The sequence below is a fragment of the Bos indicus x Bos taurus genome, chromosome 19 (assembly GCF_003369695.1).
Source record: "Bos indicus x Bos taurus breed Angus x Brahman F1 hybrid chromosome 19, Bos_hybrid_MaternalHap_v2.0, whole genome shotgun sequence".
NCBI lineage: Eukaryota > Metazoa > Chordata > Mammalia > Artiodactyla > Bovidae > Bos > Bos indicus x Bos taurus.
The window spans coordinates 20,905,652-20,919,991 of NC_040094.1; the positions used below are offsets into that span (position 1 = coordinate 20,905,652).

The 14,340-nt window shown below is 51.2% G+C and overlaps 1 protein-coding gene across 1 annotated transcript in view; it reads left to right on the forward strand.

Moving 5' to 3' along the window:
* Positions 1–14,340, forward strand: part of SARM1 (sterile alpha and TIR motif containing 1) — a 25,568-nt gene continuing 11,228 nt past the window's right edge. The window contains exons 1-5 of the mRNA XM_027516873.1: positions 1–888; positions 7,401–8,019; positions 10,898–11,110; positions 11,416–11,507; positions 11,592–11,827. Coding sequence (XP_027372674.1) covers positions 419–888; positions 7,401–8,019; positions 10,898–11,110; positions 11,416–11,507; positions 11,592–11,827 — 1,630 coding nt within the window. The 5' untranslated portion in view covers positions 1–418. The remainder of the gene's footprint in view (positions 889–7,400; positions 8,020–10,897; positions 11,111–11,415; positions 11,508–11,591; positions 11,828–14,340) is intronic.

A 14,340-nucleotide genomic window follows, 5' to 3' on the forward strand; every position in this document is an offset into this window, starting at 1 on the left:
GCCCCGGAAGACTCAGAGGAGGGGCGTCGGCTCGCGGTCCGCCGCTTCTCAGGGGTGGGGCTGCTGCAGAGCATCTCAGCGAACCTAGCAGGAACTGGAGCCACTCTTTGTTCTAGTTGCTGCCTCCTAAACCCTCCCTCGCCTGGGTCCAGTTTCCTAGCCTTTCCGGCTCTCTCCTCCCGCCTGTCCCCGACAGTGGGCCCTGCGCCCCCACCCCAACCTCTTCGTCCAAGATCCTGCGCTCACCCTTTCCCCAAACTTCTGTTCGGTGCCCTTGCCTGGTCCCCTTCCCTCCACCCTCCCTCCTGTATCGTCTTCCCCCGAGGTCCGCTCTCGCATCCTCCTTTTCCCAAGCTCTGGGTCGCTCCGCCCGGCCCCGCCCCTCCAGACAGGGGATGTCCCCCGCAGCCCCGCGCCCATGGTCCTGACGCTGCTGCTCTCCGCCTACAAGCTCTGCCGTTTCTTCGCCATGTCGGGCCCACGGCCGGACGCTGAGCGGCTAGCGGTACCGGGGCCGGACGGGGGTGGCGGCGCGAGCCAATGGTGGGTGGCGGGCAGCCGCAGGACCCGCGAGTTATCGCCGGGGGCAAGCACCGAGGTGCAGGGCGCCCTGGAGCGCGCACTGCCCGAGCTGCAGCAGGCGCTGTCGGCGCTGAAGCAGGCAGTCAGCGTGCGGGCCTTGGGAGCCGGCCTAACTGAAGTTTTCCAGCTTGTCGAGGAGGCCTGGCTGCTACCGGCCATGGGCCGCGAGGTAGCCCAAGGCCTGTGCGACGCTATCCGCCTGGACGGTGGCCTGGACCTGCTGCTACGCCTGCTCCAGGCGCCGGAGCTGGAGACGCGCGTGCAGGCTGCCCGCCTGCTGGAGCAGATCCTGGTGGCCGAGAACCGGTGAGGGGGTCGGGCTGGGGCGGAGGGCGCCACGGGATGTGGGGTCACCTGGGTCTCCAGTGCTTCGCACTGGGCCTTCCCTGCCTCACCTCACAAATCCTTGCATTATATCGCTGTTGAGAACCAGCGTGTCCATTTTACAGATGAGGAAACTGAGTCTTGGAAGAGTTTAATGACTTGTACAGCAGTCACAGAATGAACTAATGGTGCAGTCAGCATTCACTCCCAGAGCTGGTGGGGTGAGGAATGAGACAGGGAGGGGAGGAATGGAGTAGTAGGTCGTGAATCTGTCCCTGGTTCTGAGAATGGAGGTGGGATCCTCTGAACCCACAGCCCTTCTCCCCTTGGACTGGATATCCCTCTGTGTTACCTTCACTCTGCCATACCATCTCCCTCCCACTAAGAGAGGAGGACACATTGCTCAGAAAACAGGAGGAGGGAATACCTTTCCTCTCTTCCCAGGCTGAAATGAGTGCTAACCTAAGGTTACTTGCTGCCTTCATGCCACCCCTAATCCACTTCCTGCTTTCTCTTTTCATTTTGCTTCATGTCACAGGGACAGACATAATCTCATGCTCTGCCTGCTAATGGGGAACAGGAGGTTTTCAGTTGGGATGATGGGTAGGGGAACGGGGGACTGAAGTGTGGAGCTAGGCAACTACATCTTCCCCACACCAACCAAGATATAGCAGGTGGGGTCCAACCGAAGCCTGGTGGCCCCTCTTTCCTGTCTCTCAGAATCTCTCCTGGAATATGAGGATCCCAACCCATTTTCTCTCCCCTCTCATGCTGGAGCAGACTAGACTTTCACATTCCAGTTTCACACTGAATTCTCAGACCCCTCAGGTTTAGAAGGGTTTTGGAAGGGTCGCTGTCCGTTTATGAAGCTCTCACAAGTGTGATGGACATGGATAACGGGCATTTTCAAAAAGTAAAGATAGCCTTGTGGTTGGTGGAAATGATACAACTGTCAAAAATGCATGAATAAAGCAGTTTAAGTTGGGAGACCAAGTTAGGGTTGTTCAGTAAGTCATTAATCTTCCTGATGGAGATGGGCTGTGAACCTGAAGGGCTAGCAGATGGAGCAGGCTCTCACTGGATGTGATGGGCCAGGGCCCAAGGGTGTGTCCTGTATGTGGGATGGGGCAGCTCTAACCTGAACTCTTAGAGAAAGGGTGCAACAGCCAACACCCTAGGAAAAGGAGGGCTTCAAGATGCCAATAGCACTATTTTTCAAAGTTGAAAACAATCCTCACCTGGTTCGGAATTACTGAAAGAGGAGTCACGCTAACCATGTCTCTGGTTCCAAGAAATAACATGCTGGTTGGCATCACTTCAGGACCAAGGACAGAACCCAGCGAGCCAGGTTCTGATCAAAAGATCAAAGTCCTCACAGAGAAGGGCAGAATTTCCCCCATTCCTACTTGGAGAGGAGGCTGGAAGGGCAAGACAGGAAGGAGTGTAGTGACACGCTGAGAATTTGTGTTTATGAAATCTTTTCCTTCCTCCACCAACCAGCTTCCTCTTAAAGGAGGTTCTTCCATCGGTGTATCCACTCCTTTTGCCATTCTCTTTCCTGCAGCTCTCTTCTCCCCGGGGTGCTGCCACACTTACTGCCTGGGGGTTTAGGTCACAGCTTCATTGACCCTGAAATACCAGGAGAAGCCTGTCAGGGTAGGGCCCTCTGAGCCTGGTCCCACCACACTCTCACTGCAACCTGGGGACTTCCCCAGTGGTCCAGCGGTTAAAAATCCACCTGGCAATTCAGGGCATGCAGGTTTGATCCCTGGTCTGAGAACTAAGATCCCACATGCCTCAGAGCTACTGGATCCCCTGTCCCGCATGCCGCAACTAAGACCTGACACAGCCAAATAAATAAATATTTAAAAATAAATCAATAAAATCACAGCCTGCCCCCTTCAGAAGATCATAATGAGGCAAATGACTTTTCTAAGAATACATAGTGAATGAGTGGAGGGGATGGGTTTTAAAAAAGAAAGAAAGGGGGAAAAAAACTAGCGCACTTAAATTCAAATGCAAAGTACAAAAAAGGTACACACTTAAACGTTCTGTCTATCCAGGCCCCTTCCCTGGAGGCAAATTGGAGAAACGAGTTTCTTGTGTGTCTTTCCTGAGAGAGTCTGTACATATACCAGCACTTGCATATGTGTGTATATTATCAATATATATACACATTGTCTTGTCTATGTGTATACGTGTGTAGTTTACCCCTCCTTTCGATTTGTGATTTGAACCCAGACCTCTAAGGCCTCTAAGGCTACAGAAGAGTTGGGAATTGAGTGACTAATTCTCACAATAAGCGCAGAGTTCAACTCTATAAAGATGCCAAGTGCATAGAGAAAGATGAGGGCTGAGGTTCAAGAAATGAAAACTTAGGAGTTCTCTAGCGGCCTAGTGGTTAGGATCCCGGGCTTTCATTGCCATGACCCGAGTGCAGTCCCTGGTTGGGGAGCTGAGAGCTTGCAAGCTGCATGACAAAAAAAAGAAAACAGCATTATTACAAATTCAATAAAGACTTTAAAAATGGTCCTCATCAAAAAGTAAAATAAAGTCCTTATAGAATTCCTAAAAAAAAAAAAAAAGAATAAAGTTCTGTCTCTGAATTGCTGCTTTTCAACATGCCCTTCCCTTCACTGAGCCTCAGGAATGAGGGTGTTGTTGGATTAGAGATTTCTTAAGCAATTCCTGGCTCTGATAAACTTGGAGTGTACATAGTCAGATTGTTCTGGAAGCACAAATTGCAGATGAAGGATCTTGAGCCCTGAAGACAAACAGATGTGAATTCAAATCCCAGCTGTGCCTCCCACCAGCTGTGTAACCCTGGGCATGCCATGTAACCTCTCTGAGCTTTGGCTTTCTCATTGCTTAAAGGAACAACTATAGTGCTGACTGCCCGAGTGGATGATTGGAAGCCATCTGTTCCTTTGGGCTGCAGAGCTCAGTGATCAGATCAGCAAAGCTCTCCTGGCCTCAGGCCATGTTCTGGGCTCAGCTGGGCCCTGCAGTGGACTCAGAGTCTCAAGCACTGTGGTCACTGTGGTGCTCCCTGGGCAAGGAATTGATGGCTGGCTGGGCCTGTAAGTCTTTGAGGGGCATCACTGGTGGAAGTCAGGAAGACAAGACACTCACCTCTGCTTGGAGTGTGGCAACTCTCCTGCCTGCTTTCCTGGCCTCCAAGCTCTCTCCCTTTGACTGTCTTCCCCACAACAGCCAGAATGAGTTTCCTAAAATCCATGTGTTACCAGGTCACTCCCCTTCCTGAAGCCTTTCAGTGGCTCCCCATTTGCTGTCAAAATGAAGTTCAGGGGCTTCCCTGGTGGTCTGGTGGTTAAGAATCTGCCTTGCAATGCAGGGGACACTGGTTCGATCCCTGGTCTGGGAAGATCCCACATGCCTCGGGGCAGCTAAGTCCCAGCACCACAACTACTGAAGCCGGGGTGCCTGGAGCTCCACAACAAGAGAAGCCACGGCAGCAAGAAGTCCATAGACCACAAGTGGAAAGAAGATCCCGCTTGTCACACTAGAGAAAAAGCCTGTGTGCAGCAAGAAGAGACCAACACTATCTAAAATACAAATAAGTAAATACATGAACAGAAAGTTTTTTTAGAAAAATGAAGTCCAAATGTTTTGAGCTGGCTCAAAAGACCCCCAGAACTCTTTCCTCACTCTTCCCTTCAAACTTCCAACTCAACCACTTGAAGTAACTTCTGCTTTTTGCCCCTTTCATGGGTGTAAAGTGACAGCTGTTTTAATGTTTATTTCTCTGGTTACTAGTGAATTGATCTCTTTATTTGCTTGTTAATGTTCTGAATTTCCTCTTGTTATTGCCCAGTGGTATCTTTCACCCCTTTTCTGGTGAATTTACTGCCTTTTGCATGTTGATTTGAATATTTATTTATATATCCTTTCTACATTTGAATCCCTTATTGATTTTATATCTTTCCTTGTTGGTTTTAGACACTGCAAATATCTCTGACCTTCTTTCTCTTCCTGGAATATGCCATGCTCATCAGGCTTTGGGGCTTTTGTTCTCGCTGTTCTCTCTGCTTTTAATGTTTTTCTTCCAGATACTTGCAAGCAGGGGTCTCTGGACATTTAACTCTCAGATGTCACCTCCTCAGACATATCCCTCTGTCCAGGCACTCTCCATTATGTCACCCGGTTTTGCTATCATTTTGATCAGATAACTGTTACTCTGTTCACACACTGTTTACTTTACCATTTGTCTCCATATTAGCTGTGTATAAACTCCAGTCTCTCTTTGTCACTGTTTAACTTCAGCCCCTAGTGCAGTGCCTGGCGCATGTAAGTCCTCAATAAATGATCTGTTAAATGAATAAATAAATACACTCCAGTCACAGAGCACAGAGTGAAGAGAAATTGAAAGGCAAGTCTAAGAATAGGGTCCTTCAAGTGACACTTCAAATGATAAAAAGTTAACGTTTATGGAGTCTTTTCCAAGAGTCAGGTACTGTGCCAAGCACTTTACATGGATTATTACATGGGTTTTCATAATAATCCTAGGGGTAGGAATTGTTTCTATCTTGTTTATGAGATGAGGAAAAGAATAAAGGAAGGTACACAAGGTCCCACAACTAGTATATGATAGAGAAGTTACCAGGACCCAGGGGATCTGCTCTAGAGCTAGAATTTTTTAAACTTATATTTAGTTTTTTGGCTCAGCTGGGTCTTAGTTGCAGCATGCAGGATCTTGTTTTCCTTGCAGCATGTGGAATCTTTAGTCTTGGCATGTTAACTCAGGTGCAGCAAGTGGGATCCAGTTCCCTGACCAGGGATTGAACCCCAGCCCCCCACATTGGGAGTGCGGAGTCTTAGCCACTGGACCACCACAGAAGTCCCTAGAGCTAGAATTCTTAAACCATCCCACATACTGCTACTCCAGGAAAGTGTGTCCTGGAGGCAATGGATGTGACCAAGATGCATGCAAGCATGCAATGCTTACTGATGCATGTAAGCATTCAGTCATGTCTGACTCTTTGTGACCCTATGGACTGTAGCTGGCCAGGCTCCTCTATCCATGGGATTCTCCAGGCAAGAATACTGGAGTGGGTTACCATGCCCTCCTCTAGGGGATCAAACCAACCCAGGGGTTGAACCTGAGTCTTTTTCGTCTCCTGCATTGGCAGGCAGGTTCTTTACCACTAGCGCCACCTGGAAAGCCGGTGGCCAAGATGGAGTATCCTTACAATCAGAGAAGTCTGGTTCTCCATGGTGGCTCAGTAGGTAAAGAATCTGCCTGCTGAGGTACCATTTCACGCCAGTCAGAATGGCTGCAATCCAAAAGTCTACAAATAATAAATGCTGGAGAGGGTGTGGAGAAAATGGAACCCTCTTACACTGTTGGTGGGAATGCAAACTAGTACAGCCACTATGGAGAACAGTGTGGAGATTCCTTAAAAAACTGGAAATAGAACTGCCTTATGATCCAGCAATCCCACTGCTGGGCATACACACTGAGGAAACCAGAAGGGAAAGAGACACGTGTACCCCAATGTTCATCGCAGCACTGTTTATAATAGCCAGGACGTGGAAGCAACCTAGATGTCCATCAGCAGATGAATGGATAAGAAAGCTATGGTACATATACACAATGGAGTATTACTCAGCCATTAAAAAGAATACATTTGAATCAGTTCTAATGAGGTGGATGAAACTGGAGCCCATTATACAGAGTGAAGTAAGCCAGAAGGAAAAACACCAATACAGTATACTAACGCATATATATGGAATTTAGAAAGATGGTAACAATAACCCGGTGTACGAGACAGCAAAAGAGACACTGATGTATAGAACAGTCTTATGGACTCTGTGGGAGAGGGAGAGGGTGGGAAGATTTGGGAGAATGGCATTGAAACATGTAAAATAGCATGTATGAAACGAGATGCCAGTCCAGGTTCGATGCATGATACTGGATGCTTGGGGCTAGTGCACTGGGACGACCCAGAGGGATGGTATGGGGAGGGAGGAGGGAGGAGGGTTCAGGATGGGGAACACATGTATACCTGTGGTGGATTCATTTTGATATTTGGCAAAACTAATACAATTATGTAAAGTTGAAAAATAAAATTAAAAAAAAAAAGAAAACGAAAAAAAAATGATAATGCAAAAAAAAAAAAAAAGAATCTGCCTGCAATGCTGGATACCTAGGTTGGGACGATCCTCTGGAGGAGGGCATGGCAAGCCACTCCAGTATCCTTGCCTGGAGAATCCCCATGGAATGGACAAAGGAGCCTGGTGGGCTGCAGTCCGTGGGGTCGTAAAGAGTCAGACACCACTGAGCGACTAAGCACACAGCACCAGAGCAGGAAGTGAGGGAGGTGAGAGAGGCAGGGAGGACCAGACTCACGTCCTATTTGACACTACAGTGAGGCCCAGAGGGGATAACTGACGAGGCCGTGACCCCTGTGAGGTTAAGACAAGCACCCCAGGCCGCAGCAACTCCATGTCTCCCTCCTGTTTTCTCTCGGCAGGGACCGCGTGGCGCGCATCGGGCTGGGCGTGATCCTGAACCTGGCAAAGGAGCGTGAGCCGGTGGAGCTGGCGCGCAGCGTGGCCGGCATCCTGGAGCACATGTTCAAGCACTCGGAGGAGACGTGCCAGAAGCTGGTGACAGCCGGCGGCCTGGACGCGGTACTGTACTGGTGCCGCCGCACGGACCAGGCGCTGCTCCGCCACTGCGCGCTGGCGCTAGCCAACTGCGCGCTGCACGGGGGCCAGGCGGCGCAGCGGCGCATGGTGGAGAAGCGTGCCGCCGAGTGGCTTTTCCCGCTCGCCTTCTCCAAGGAGGACGAGCTGCTGCGCCTGCACGCCTGCCTGGCCGTGGCCGTGCTGGCCACCAACAAGGAGGTGGAGCGCGAGGTGGAGCGCTCCGGCACGCTGGACCTCGTGGAGCCGCTTGTGGCCTCGCTGGATCCCGGGCGCTTCGCCCGCTGCATGGTGGACGCCAGTGACACCAGCCAGGGCCGCGCCCCTGACGACCTGCAGCGTCTGGTGCCACTGCTCGACTCTTCGCGCTTGGAGGCGCAGTGCATCGGGGCTTTCTATCTCTGTGCGGAGGCAGCCATCAAGAGTCTGCAGGGCAAGACCAAGGTGGGTGCAGGTGAAGGGTGGAGTAGGGATGGGGGATTAGACAGAATCTGGGAAGGCTTCCTGGAAGAAATGGCATTAAACTGGGACTTGAAGTATACATAAGGGTTAGGTGAAATAAGGAGAAAGATTAGAGACTAGTCATTGTGGCCTTGAAGGCAAGACCAAGGTTTTACACGGAGGACACCAGCGTTTGACAAAGACCTTCCTGACAGCTGCAAGGAGTTGGTGTTGCCATGGGTGAGGCTGGAGGCCAGGGGGTCAGATAGGCCATGGCAGGAGGCAGTTGGGATGGTGCAGGTCTGGGGCATAATAGCAGAGGCAGAGAGAGCAGACAGATTCCAGAAGTACTGCTGCTGCTGCTAAGTCACTTCAGTCGTGTCCAACCCTGTGCGACCCCATAGATGGCAGCCCACCAGGCTCCCCCATCCGTGGGATTCTCCAGGCAAGAACACTGGAGTGGGTTGCCATCTCCTTCTCCAATGCATGAAAGTGAAAAGTGAAAGTGAAGTCGTTCAGTGTCCGACTCTTAGTGACCCCATGGACTGCAGCCCACCAGGCTCCTCCATCCATGGGATTTTCCAGGCAAGAGTACTGGAGTAGGTTGCCATTGCCTTCTCCATCCAGAGGTACTGAAGAGATAGAATTAAGACTTGCTGGGTGGCTGGGTGAAGAAGAGGAAGGATCTGAGGTTGGCTCCTGGCTTGGGACACAGCCTACCCAGTGGGTGATGGCACCCGGTACTGAAATAAGGTGAACTCAGGGAGACAGGTTGGGGGTAGGCAGAAAGTGAATTCATTGGGACACCTGGAGTTTGAAGTGCCTCAGAAATGACCAGCTGGGGCACTCCAGAGGGCCATTTTGTCATTTGGCTCTGGAGTTTAGGAAGGAGTTGAAGTATAGAGACACAGTTTTGGGGCAGGACATCTGTGTGTCAGCCAGATAACTCCACCTGAGTGCCAAGGGGTTCCCAGTCTCAGGGCCTGATCCATAGCCTTTGCCCTCTACTTTAACTTGCTGTGTGACCTTGGGTACCTGGCTTCCCCTCTCTGGGCCTTTTTAAAGTTTGGCTAAAACTCATGGCAAGCAGCACTTCCCTGACCAAGGATTGAACCTGCATCCCTGCAGTGGAAGCCTGGAGTCTTAACCACTTGACTGCAGGGAAGTCTTGGGCCTTTATATGTCTCATTTTTGTCCTCTGGAAAATTGAAGGAGTAGACCACAGCAGCTGTTTTTACCCTGGAATGTGAGACTACTAATAGTTAAATTATCAAAAGTTTTTAGGATTTGTTTTTTAAATATTACAGAAGGTAAAGAGTCTGCCTGCAATGCAGGAGACCCAGGTTTGATCCCTGGGTCAGGAAGATCCCCTGGGGAAGGAAATGGAACCCATTCCAGTATTCTTGCCTGGAAAATCCCATGGATGGAGGAGCCTGGCGGGCTACAGCCCATTGGGTCGCAGAGTTGGACACGACTGAGCGACTTTTACTTTCACATAACGTCACTCTCCTTCCTTTGTATTCCTCTGGAGGTTTGGGGGTTAGTGACCTCTGGTGCACAGAGAATGGTGCACACTGCATGGACAGACTCTGTCTGTATGACAGTGGTCATCTGGGGCTGCACAGGCGACATCAGAGGAATGTGTCTCACAGGTGATTGTCACCCATTGTGTGTGTTCCCATAGATCCAGAAGAGACCATTGTGTTAGGGGTCTCTGAGGCCTCTTCCAAGGTCTGGTGTTCTAGGAGCTTCTGATTCTCCTCTCTGCACCCCAGAGTGGGGCCGTGGGAGGACTGGTGATACAAAGCAGGCCATTCTGCTTTGGGAGGAGAGATTTAAAGGGAAGCACAGAGTGAGGACCCCAAGGAGGGGGTCTGGGCAAAAGCCATGACCACCAACTCTGGCACCTCTTTCCCAGCAAGGCCAAGTGAGAACCGTCTAATAAAGACACAGTGAGTGCCCTGCAGTGTGCCAATTATGGGACCCCAGGGAAGATTAAGACATGACCTCAGCTTCCAGTCCAGTGGAAGTTGCACTATCAGTCAACAACAATGGCATTCAGAGTGTGGCACAAGGTCTCATTGGAGGTATGGGCCCAGCTGTGAGGGAATCAAAGCAGGCTGCATGGCGGAGGTGCCAATCAATTTGGATCCAATAGATCAGTAGGATTCCCACAAGCAGGCTGGAAAAATGAAGGGTCTGGAAATAGCACAGCTGAGGCCCAGAGGAGGGAGCGCCTGTACAGGTGGGTGGTTTGGTGAAAGGCGATGGGAGGAGGAGGGATTGGTGGGCGAGGGCTGCCTGGTGCCCAAGCTGGCAGCCATACTGAGATCTAGGCTTTCTCCCAGGGCAGCAGCAGTTGTAGAGGGGAGACATGAGAGGGACCTGGTGAATAGCTGCGGGAGCTTCAGAAGGGGGAGTTCACAGTACTCAGTGATTTATTGGATGAAGGCAAGGCAAAGGGAGACTGTGTGGTTTCAGCGGGGAGAAGAGATGAGGGGATCATCTGATGAGAACAGCTGACTCATTGGAAAAGTCCCTGATGCTGGGAAAGATTGAGGGCAGACGGCGAAGAGGGCGTCAGAGGACATGATGGCTGGATGGCGGCATCGATGCAATGGACATGAACTTGGGCAAACCGGGAGATGGCCGGGGACGCCTGGTGTGCTGCTGTCCATGGGGTCGCAGAGTCAGACGTGATTGGGCTACTGAACAACAGGAGGGGAAATCCACAACACTCAGTGATTTGTTGGGTGAAGGCAGGGCAAGGGGAGACAGTGTGGTTACAGCCGGGAGAAGAGGGGAGGGGAGGGACCAGGCATGTTCCGGGCGGCTGGTGATTTGGTGCATCCAAGACCTCCTCTCCCCACACTTTCCCCAGGTATTCAGCGACATAGGTGCCATCCAGAGCCTGAAACGCCTCGTCTCCTACTCCACTAATGGCACCACATCGGCGCTGGCCAAGCGCGCGCTGCGCCTGCTGGGCGAGGAGGTGCCGCGGCGCATCCTGCCCAGCGTGCCCAGCTGGAAGGAAGCCGAGGTCCAGACGTGGCTGCAGCAGATCGGCTTCTCCCAGTACTGCGAGAATTTCCGGGTAGAGCCGCACGGGGTCGCCGGCTGGCAGTCGGAGCAAGCGCATCCCCGAGGGCCGCGTGGCCTCTAGGGGCGCCCTGCACACAGGCGACAGCGCCCCATCCCGGCACCGCTCGCCTGAGGCACCCGGGGTGGCCTTCTCGGGGTGGGGAGCCTGTACTCAGCCATTTTCCGAGTCTTACGGTTCTCATCTGGGTCCCATCCACCTCCCAGCGCCATCTCCAGCTCCCTCCCCATGATCTTATGCTGGGTGGGGTCCACAGGCTGAGGAGAGGGGTCTCTCCTCACATCTGACCCCTCCTCCAGGAGCAGCAAGTAGATGGAGACCTGCTTCTGCGGCTCACCGACGAGGAACTCCAGACCGACCTGGGCATGAAGTCGGGCATCATCCGCAAGAGGTACAGAGCCCCTAGCCCGCTAGTTTTTACACCCCCTTCGCTCCCCAGTCAAGACCTCAGCATCCTTTCCTCCCCTGGGTTCAGGTTCCTCCGGGAGCTCACGGAGCTCAAGACCTTCGCCAACTACGCAACGTGCGACCGCAGCAACTTGGCTGACTGGCTGGGCAGCCTGGACCCGCGCTTCCGCCAATACACCTACGGCCTGGTCAGCTGCGGCCTGGACCGCTCGCTGCTGCACCGCGTGTCCGAGCAGCAGCTCCTGGAGGACTGTGGCATCTGCCTGGGCGTGCACCGCGCCCGCATCCTCACGGCCGCCAGAGGTGAGCCCGCCCACCTGGGCCCCCACCCCTGCCCCAGCTTCGGCCCCAGCGCCAGCCCTGGAGTGATGAAGGGAGACGCACTGTGGGGACTTGGAGCCTCACTGTGGATTGATTGAGCATGTAGGCTGTGCCACATGGGCTCTGAGGATGCAAAGATGAGTATGTTGCACTTTGGCTTCCCTGGTGGCTCACGGGGTAAAGAATATACCTGCAACATAGGAGACCTGGGTTTGATCCCTGAGTTGGGAATATCCCCTGGAAAAGGGACTGGCTACCCACTCCAGTATTCTTGCCTGGAGAATTCCATGGACAGAGGAGCCTGGTGGGCTACAGTCCACGAGGTTGCAAAAAATGGACTCAGCTGAGTGACTAACATGGGGATGTGGGTGGGAAGGCAAGGGGCTTATCCTATTAGCCGACAGCTTACAAAGTGTGGGTGCTTTAGGGAAGTCAGAGTGAATTCTAGGGTTCTTGCCCTCAAGAAGTTCCCCATCTAAGCAGTTGTGTTTCTCATAGCCCCAGACTAGAAACAACCTGAATGACCATCACTGGTGGTATCTGCATATGAAGGAAATACTTAACTCCACCCACAGTGTATACAAATCTCATAAACATAATCAACGCAAGCTTGACACAAGAAGTATACAGTATGATTTTTCTACTCTAAAATCTATAGTATTAAGAGCTAACTGATTGGGTGATACAATTGTTTAAATGCAAATGAGTGATTACTGTGAAAAAAAAAAAACCCAAGTTCCCAGTCTGAGGTGGGTAGGAGGGTGGAAGGAAGGCAGATCTATAAACAAGCACATGAGGGCAGCAGGTAGCATGCCCAGGACTCCAGTGGGAACCTAGAGGAAGCACCAGCTACCCTGTGCGCCCAGGCCTGGGCTGTGGAGAGCTGGGGTGGGCTGCCCAGGTCTTGCAGGCTGTATTGGGGGTGGGGGAAGGGATGGTGGTAGCAGGAAAAGTGGTCCAGGTGGAGGGAGCAGTGTGAGCAAGTGTGGAGGTAAGACCCACCTGGGGGCTGCATACAGGGAATGTGGGTGGGAAGGCAAGGGGCTTATCCTATTAGCCGACAGCTTACAAAGTGTGGGTGCTTTAGGGAAGTCAGGGTGAAGTCTAGGGTTCTAGTAGCCCTCTTGATTTATTAATTTATTTAATTTACTAATTTACTATATAGCTAATGTTTATCATCAATTGCCATAGACCAGGTCCTGATTAAGTTTTTTAAATTTTATTTTTGGCTGTGCTGGGTCTTCCCTGCTGCCCGCGGATTTTCTCTAGTTCTGTTGCGGTGAGCTGGCTATTCTTCCTTGCGAGGCTCAGGTTTCTCATCATGGTGACTCCTCCTGTTGCCAAGCACAGGCTCTCGCGTGCACAGGTTCAGTAGTTGCGGCACACAGGCTCGGTAGTTGTGTCTCAAGGTGCAAAGGCTTAGTTGCTCCGAGGAGTGGGGAATCTTCCCAGAACAGGGATGGAATCTGTGTTCCCTGCATTGGCAGGCAAATTCTTCACTGTGCCACCAAGGAAGCCCCTGATTAAGTTTTAAATAGATATTATTCCCTCTCTACATCCATTTTGTGCAATGGGTGTTAATTTTTTAAGTCAGCTTTTAAAGCTTTTAAAGAATAAAAGAGGTATACTTTAAAAGTGACCAGTTTGAACAGTTTCGAATGCCTACCCCTGTGTAACTACTATCTGAATTAAAGATAAAGAACATTTCTATCATAGGTGTTAATTTTACAGATGATGAAACTAAGATTTAAATACATTTTCTAAGGTTATCAGAGTCATTAAATGACAACTGGGGTTTCAATCTCTGCGTTGCTACCTCATAAACAGACAACATTGTGAGTGTTGTCTGACTAGTATAAGAAGATGGATTATTTTCATTCATCCATTCATTCACTAAGTATGCATTAAGCTCGCACAGGGGACATGGATTGGGCTTTGGCTCCATTCTTTTGCTTGAACCAAAGCAGATTAATTTCTATCATTTTTACATTGCAGCTCCCAGTACATCCCTGAGATTTAATTTTTTAAAAACAAGAGGGTGCTTCAGCAAAAATAGCTTACAAACACTTTCTGTAGGGAGTAGGAACTCATGCACAGTTTTTAAGTGGGGGCAGTGACGCACTTGAAGTTGGATTATTTATTTACTTATTCATTTTTGACTGGACTGGGTCTTCACTGCTGCGTGGGCTTTCTCTAGTTGCCGTGAGCGGGGCTATTCTTCATTGCAGTGCACAGGCTTCTCATTAAGGTGGGTTCTCTTGTTGCAGAGCACAGGCTCAGGAGTTGTGGCTCTCAAGGCTCAGTTGCCCTGCAGCATCTGGGATCTTCCCGGACTAGGGATTGAACCTGTGTCCCCTGCATTGGCCAACAGCTTCTTAACCATTGGACCACCAGGGAAGCCCTCTCTGACCATTTTGGGAGCAAGCCACTCTGCCTGGGCTGGGCTGAGAGGGCAGGGTGTGCAGGGGCTGATGTACCTCGTGGTGAACGATGGG